Source organism: Equus asinus, chromosome 12 (genome assembly GCF_041296235.1).
Source record: "Equus asinus isolate D_3611 breed Donkey chromosome 12, EquAss-T2T_v2, whole genome shotgun sequence".
Classification (NCBI taxonomy): Eukaryota; Metazoa; Chordata; class Mammalia; order Perissodactyla; family Equidae; genus Equus; species Equus asinus.
The window spans coordinates 68,662,258-68,670,213 of NC_091801.1; the positions used below are offsets into that span (position 1 = coordinate 68,662,258).

The 7,956-nt window shown below is 37.1% G+C and overlaps 1 protein-coding gene across 2 annotated transcripts in view; it reads left to right on the forward strand.

Annotated features, from left to right (window-relative positions):
- Positions 1 to 6,145, forward strand: part of FAM91A1 (family with sequence similarity 91 member A1) — a 44,293-nt gene extending 38,148 nt beyond the window's left edge. For both annotated transcript variants that reach the window (XM_044743762.2, XM_044743763.2), the window contains 2 exons: positions 918 to 987; positions 3,210 to 6,145. In XM_044743762.2, the coding sequence (XP_044599697.2) occupies positions 918 to 987; positions 3,210 to 3,395 (256 nt within the window). In that variant the 3' untranslated portion in view covers positions 3,396 to 6,145. The remainder of the gene's footprint in view (positions 1 to 917; positions 988 to 3,209) is intronic.
- The last annotated feature ends 1,811 nt before the right edge of the window (positions 6,146 to 7,956 follow it).

Genomic DNA, 7,956 nt, shown 5'->3' on the forward strand with positions numbered 1-7,956 from the left:
TATGTTATGTTAATAGTGATTATCTCTGTGGTAGAATTATGGCTGACTTTCTAAATTTTCTTCAATTTCCACGTTTCCTAAAATGAGCATGTATTACATATCAGAGATGATGTGTAGGTTTCATCTCATATGCCAACTCTGATCCATTGAGGGCAGCTGATAAATGGCAGGGTTGTAAAGGTTCTGAGACTCTTGGTTAGCAGAAAAGACTATCATTGAATGTGATTGTCATGGTGGCTGCCTTGGAGAGAGAATATTCTCAGGTCTTCTTGACTTTAGAAAAACAAAGTTGAATAATAAGTAATTCATTTAATTGGCTTAATGTAACGTATATCAGGAGATTAAAAGTCCTTAATTGACAAATAATTTTAACAACTATCCTCTGAAAATAAAATAACAAACCTTAATAAAAAGTAAAAATACTACATACACTTTAAAGATTGCTGCTATAATTGTTACCAATTTACTATTTCAAAAATATTTAATTTAGGTGGGTTGATGAATGTTAAATCTTTCAGACTTTTTATCAGGATGTATTTTAAACTTAATTTGGGTATTTGAAGTTTGTATTATAATTGCCATCCCTCAAAGTGCCCACATTTTCATTTTACAAGTTTTCTTTCACTTAACATTTATATTTGCTAATAGTTTAAACTTTTTTTAAACGGTAACTTTTTGATTTTGGTTATATGTGATATTTTATTTCAAAATGGTCTTTTTGTGCACTGTTAGCCTGTATTACTAAAACAGGCGGAAATTTCATTGATGAGAACACTGAAATTGTTTAAAAATTTTTTTGTGATTAATCAGGGTATATATACATATGTAAATTCATTTAAATTGCTAAAATTAAACTTCTGTAAAATATTAGTTCTTGTCTATATGTTTGTTTTAAACTTTTCCTCTCTTTTTTTCAGCCTTCAAAACCTCTTACATTCCAGTAGAAAACTCTCTCTACAAGTCCTTAACTTTGTTCACTCATTCCAGGTAACAAAGCCCACAATATCCAGTGGTGTTTGTCTAGAGCTTATAGTATGTAGAATGCGTCCATGTTTGTTCTGAGTCTCCACAGCAGTAAGACATGAAATAAGCATTCATTTTAATTTATAAATGAAGATGTTGAGATGCAGGAAGTTAATTGCACACGATTTCGCTAGCCGGGTCTTCAGGGTCTAGAGCTTGCACTCTTTGTTTTGTGCCAGGGCTTCATTCAACAGAGATGTGTTAAGCATCTGCTGTGGGCCATGCACCATGCTGGGTGCTGATTCTTGGGTCTGATACACTTCCATTAATAACTGCAGTGTTGGGGCCGGCCCGGTGGCGCAGCAAAGTTCACACGTTCCGCTTCTCGGCGGCCCGGGGTTCACCAGTTCGGATCCCGGGTGCGGACATGGCCCCGCTTGGCAAAAGCCATGCTGTGGTAGGCGTCCCACATATAAAGTGGAGGAAGATGGGCACGGATGTTAGCTCAGGGCCAGTCTTCCTCAGCAAAAAGGGGAGGATTGGCAGTAGTTAGCTCAGGGCTAATCTTCCTCAAAAAAATAAATAAATAAAATAACCGCAGTGCTTCTCCATTGCTGAGAGGGGCGTGTCGGTTGTGGTAGTGAAAGCCACTGCTCTGGACATTTTGTTTTCCCCCCAAGCAAGGAAAGGATACTCTAGACTTGATTTGTAGATGAACTTTTAGAATGAAATATTTCTATTCAAAATATCTAATCCAACATTATGAAATCAATATTTTAGAGTTTTGTTTCATTCATTCTTTGAATCAATACTTGAGTGTACTCTATGCCAACTCTTTATGGGGTGCTGGGGAAATGATATCTAAGACACTAATGGAGTTTATGGTGCTGTGTGAGATGATTGTCAAGTGAACATTAAACTATGTAAGTAATTAGAGATTTCAGTAAGTGCTGTGAAGGAACCAAACTCCTTCAAACCTGATGAAATCCAAAGATGGACCTAATTTAAATAGATAGAGATGCTCTATAAGCTGAAACCTAAAGGATGGAAAAGAGTATTCCAGGCAGAGCTTAGTACGTGTCAGGAGAGCACTTGGTGTCCAAGGAAACAGAAGAAGGCCGGTGTGGCTGAAGCCCCCTGAGAGGGGCAGTGGCAAGAGGCGAGGCTGAAAAGGAGGGCAGGGCTTATTGAAGTGTATATACATCAAAGGGTAGTGAAGAATTTGTATTTTATGCTGAGTGCAAAGAGAAGCTATAAAGACAGGGAATGACATTACTTCTGATTGTTTTAAAGGATTGGTTACTATTTAGAGAACAGATTAAAGAGAGACGAGCATAGAAGCAAGATCAGTTTGGAGGCTATTATAATAGCCCAAGTCAGAGACGTTGATAGCTGAGCACCCTTTTTCATTAAAAAAAAATTGCATGCATCTATAAGAACGGTATGTTTATTACACGTATATGCTGCTATATCAATAAATTATATATAGTATAAAACATATCCCCAAATAGAGGTTTTATAAGGCTGCAATAAGTGGGTATAGGATTTCTAAAATTCCCTCAGTACTGTACCCTACTTTGGAGTGAGTACCCCACTTTGGAGACCACTGGCATAGACTATGGTGAATGACTAAAGTGAAGTAATTTGGGTGTTGGGGTAGATTGATAGAACTTGGTGATGAATTAAATATGAAGAAAAGATTGAGGGTGTGGTGAGGAAAAGAGGAATCACAAATGGTCCTCATATTTCTTGACTAGCTTGATGTGTGGCGTGGAGTAGGGAAGGCTGGACGGGAGCAGCTGGGGGACACTGAGAGTTCGCTTATGGACGTGCTGAGTGTGGAGTGCAGGGAGAGACCCCAAGAGCAGCCGTCAGATGGGTGGATGTTTGAGCCTGGAGTTCTGGGGAGAGGACTGTGCTGCATGTGTGGATCTGAGAGCCTTGGCAGTGCATGGTGCCTGTTGTTGTGAGGGTTTTTGGAGATTATCTAAAAATTAACTTTTCTTATCCCCTAGTCTCTTAGCCTGTCATTTCTATCTGTTTCATAGTCCGACTTGTATGAGTCATTTTTGCGTCGGTTAATACCTGTCATTAATTATTTGGGTGTGTGAGGTAGGTCTTTGCATCTCCTGTGGTGCTCTGCGTTCCGTGAGTGTTGCTCAGTGTGGGTCTGTTTCTCATTAGCTCTGTTAAGTCGTTTGGTGAAGTGTTGAATACAGAATTTTTCTCGTTTCTTGATTTTTTAGGAAGGTGCTTCAACACTGGATATTCACGCAGAGGCCAGTTTTTCAAGTTTGCTTTCACAGTCGTCTTACGCCGACATGGGGGTCCCGCTTCCTGCCAAAAACTTAATATTTAAAGATGGCGTCTTATCAGAATGGAGTGGACGGTCGCCTTCCGCGCTTCTCACTGCTAATCTCCATTTGCAATAATTTGGTTACACCATTTGTTGTTCACACTTCCTGCCTTTTTTCTTTCTTAACGTTAGCTTTATAGTGCCAGCCACTAAAAAGCATCCTGCTGCTGCAGTGCAATTCCTGCTTCACTGATGTTCAGAGTTTGGGAAACTTGTCATGTTTTCTGAAGTTTTCCTCATGATTGCACCTCCAATGCAACAAAGAGCTTTTTAGCAGCCTGCACTGTATTTTTTACCTTGAGACAATCTGCATTTCTTTTGTAAAACTGAGGGTATACTTTATAGGCTTTATGATGACTGTTATGTTTATAAGCAGTCACTATGAATATTGCAATGGTAATTTTATATGTTAGTTTATCAAACATAAATCTTGTTTAATTTTATATTTTGTTACCTACTCTTTAGGGGATCATGGGAAGAGATGGAACTCTTCCTCTGAAAAGGCTTCTTGATACTTAAAGTAGCAAAACTATAAAACAGTAAACATCCAGTATTGAGAGATGCTATGATGGGGCATTAAAAATTCCTGTGGATGTCTGTAAATTATGTATATCAGTTGAACATTGTTGAAGCTATAGTTACGTATAACAACCTTGATTTATAATGTCTTAACTCAGACTATGACGATACATTGACATCTCATAAGAAGCTTTGGAAAACATTCTATTTTTAAACAACGTTTATATGTGGACTTCTGTTGTCACTCACTTTGGGCTTTATATTTTCATAGAGTCTGTATGGAAAAATAGAATTTATTTTCCACTCTCGTAGCTGTGGCTGCTGCACGTTTTCACCCCGATTTATTTTTTGTTTAGTAGCTTTACCAATGAATTGTTACAAAATTGAATTTGATGTTTTCAAACCAAGGATTGTGATTTTTAGGTTAGAATTACATATTAGAGGCATTAAGGCTGTGTCTTCTGATCAAAACACTTTAGTCATAAACCTACTTTGAAGACATATTCTTAGGCAATCTGGATCTCAAATTCATGTGAATGGTTTTGGAGGAAATGATAAAGAAAAATTGAGTAATTTCAAAATGTTTCTTGAGCCATTGATGATTTTAGTATCTCAAATGTTAATTAGAATAATTGGAATTTTTAGAATTTTCAAGTTACCTTTCTCTGAAAGTTTGTGAGGTGTTATAGGTTAGTTTAGCTCTTCTCGTAGGATAATGGTTTGCTAGTTTAAAACTATAACCAAACTAACTGGTCAGAGAACATGTATCTAAAACACTTAGAAAGCATTAGAAAATTTGGGAATATTATAACCTGAACATTTTTGCTGATAATTTTTGTTACTTATAGAACTGATATTTGTGTATTTAACATACTTCTGGAAGTATATGCCTTTCTTAAAACTGTTAACATAACCATGCATTCAGTACCATACTATAGAATTGAATATTTTGGAGCAGGTCGCCTGTGGCACAGTCAGTGCTGTGTTTGGGGTAAATGCAGTAACGTTTAGTTTTCTACTTTGTCTTGTATGAAGTAGAAACCAAGTGTGTGTTATACGTGTTTGTCTATAAAAGGAAATATATATGCTAATATTAAATTTCTTATGACTGTGAATCACTCATTTATTTTTCCAATAATTGGTATTGTACATTCCTAGTGCTATTAGGTATGTATGTAACTTTTACAGTTTTTCAACTGAAAGTTGTAAGGATTTCCTTTGATCAAGGCTCTTCAATCTCATTTTCCTTTGCTTTGTTTGAATTAACTGTAGTTATTTTATTTATTCCTGTCTTAACAATCTAAGCCTACTGTAATGACATGTACACTAATAAAGAATCAAATATTTGTAGCTGTTGGCGGTGAGCCCAGTTGTTGGTGAATTTAAAACTTAAAATTTGGGAGTGATTTGCTGCTGTGTTCCCTTTGAGAGATAATGGAGGAAGGAATAGAACCTAATAATGATCCTGAGTTTTAGGGAAAGTACTGAGAAAACATGTGGTCAACTCTGGTTTCTCATGCGAACGAGGAAAGATTCTGATTCCCAGCTGCAGACCTCTCATACTTTGAAGGAGGGAGAATCTGCGTTTTCGGAGCTGTTAACAAAGTGTGAAAGCTGCTTTTGTGCTTTGCTTTATGAATTTGGCTTTGTTTCATTCATACGTTAACTCATGTAAAGATGCATCTCTTAAATCTTGTACGTGTTGATCCAGTTCAACAAAAAGGTAAATTTAAAACATAGATTTTATTAATTGCCAAAGAAGATTTGCTTATAAAAGAATTTTTATCCAATTTTTTGCTGATGTTTCAAGTAATTTCATTTGGCTTTGTGCTACCTCCCCTCTCTTTTAGCCCCTTAATGTAACTTAAACCATAGCAAACATTCTTTAGAAACCAAGGGAAAAAAATATCAAAAAGGACACAGAATTTAGCATGGTACAATTTCACTTCTCAAGTGGGTCTAAAGAAATGCAGCTTTATGTCATTAAAAAAAATTTGATCATCTGATTTCCTTGATTTCTTTCATACTTTTTAAATATGTAATCAGATGATTTTGTATTTGGGGGGAGGAATCTTGGTTTCTTTTACTTAATGTTTTCAATTTTCTCTGCCATTCATGTTTCTCTTTTATGTTCAGTGTTTCAAATACAGTTTGTATTTAAAGATTTTAAAGTACCAAAACTGTCACTGAGTACAGTGGATTGTTTTCTGGTATGTTAATATTATACAATAAAATGTATAAAGTGTTGTCAATTTGATTATTGGCACATATAATATGTTTACAAATAAACTGTGGTGTTGATCAAGTTACTGCGAAAATGTATATCATCTTCTGTAAGTCGCTTTCTTAATTTTAGGTACAGCCATGCTTTCAGTGCTGTGGCTTTGCTATATGTTTTTTCAAAACAGCCTTTTTGTTTTATAATAATTTCAGATTTGTAGAAAAGTTACAAAGATAGTCTAGAGATATTCCCTGTACCCTTCCCTGGGCGTGCCCTAATGTTAACATCTTACGTTAACTGTGGTGCATTCGTCAAAACTTAGAAAAAGTACAGACTTTATTTGGTTTCTCCAGGATCCAGTCAAGGGTACCACATTGCATTTGCTTAGTTGTTAGTGCCTCCTTAGTCTGCTGCAATCTCTGATGGTTTCTCAGTCTTTCATGACCGTGACTGTATGAGGAGTGACTGGTTGGTTATTTTGTAGGGTGTCCCTCAGCGTGGGTTTGTCTGATGTTTTCTCGTGATTAGATTTGAGGGTGTGCTTTCCCAGGAACGATAGCACAGAGGCGATGTGCCCTTCCACACCATAGCATATTGTGGGTATGGTGCATGATGTCAGTAGGCATTACCGGTGTGATGTTCCTTCATTGTTTGAGGGGTCTGTAAAGTCACTGTAAAGTTACCATTTTTCCAATTTCCATACTCTTTTTTTTTTTTTTTAAATGAATCACTAAGTCTAGCCCCACACTCAAGGGGAGGGGGCAGTATCTATATATATTGTTCAGTTTTTCTTTTTTTGTGAGGAAGATTGTTGCCGAGCTAACGTCTGTGCCAGTCTTCCTCTGTTTTTTGTATGTGGGACGCTGCCGCAGCATGGCTGGCCGCCGAAGCAGAGCCTGCGAACTTAACCACTGTGCCACCATGCTGGCCCTCAGAGTTTTTCTTAAACGTTTGTTCCTTTCTCCTACTTATTTATATTAGTTGGTGATCATGGCTACTTATTTTATCCTTTGGGTTAAAATCCACTACTGTTCTTATTTATTTTGTTGTGCAAGTTGTCTCAGCTTTGGCTGTTGGGAGCTCTTTGAGGTTGATTCCTAAATCCTTTTGACATGCCCTCATTTTTTTTTTAAAGACCATATTCTTCCTTTCTAACACTACAAGTATTATCTGGACACCAACCCTACAATGAGCTATTTCTCCAAGGAGCCCTGGTTCCTTTTCTTGGAGAACAGTATTTAGAAACCAAGATCCGGGTGTTGGGTATGCTTGCTGCTACTGCTTCTGTGCCTTTTCAGTGAAACAGGCTAGGAGATAGAAATATGTATACTAGCCAACATACAGGTACACATCTCTGTAATTATTTCTAGATCTATCTATCTGTATATAGTTAAATTGACTCTCCTCCAGCACCGCAAGGTTCTAGTTCTGCCTCTGCTTGTTTGTAACTTCTGTCTCAGAGAGAAACCTGGCTCCTTTTATCTAGAATTTATTTGCTTATTTGTTTAACCCTAGAATACTTACAGAGTAGCTTCAGAGTTAAGGTGCACCCCTGGGAGAAACAAATTGACCAACTAGAGTATAGTGTTTAAGTATTTTTTTTTGTCATTAGCCTTAGGGTATCCACTCAAAACACTATTTTCCAAAGTAACTTCGTTCACCTCCGTTTATTCCCCACTCCCTTCATTGAGATTATGTCATACATTTGTAAACAGATTCATCTGTCACACTCTGCATTCCATCTGGGATCTCTTGACATCCCACTTGATTTTTTCATAGAGTAACTTTTGCTCTATCTGGACTTTGACAAAAGTATAGTCATGTGTCTGCCATCTCAGGAGCGTACAGAACGACAGTTCCATCACCCTGAACATTCCCTTTTGTGCTCAACCCCCCA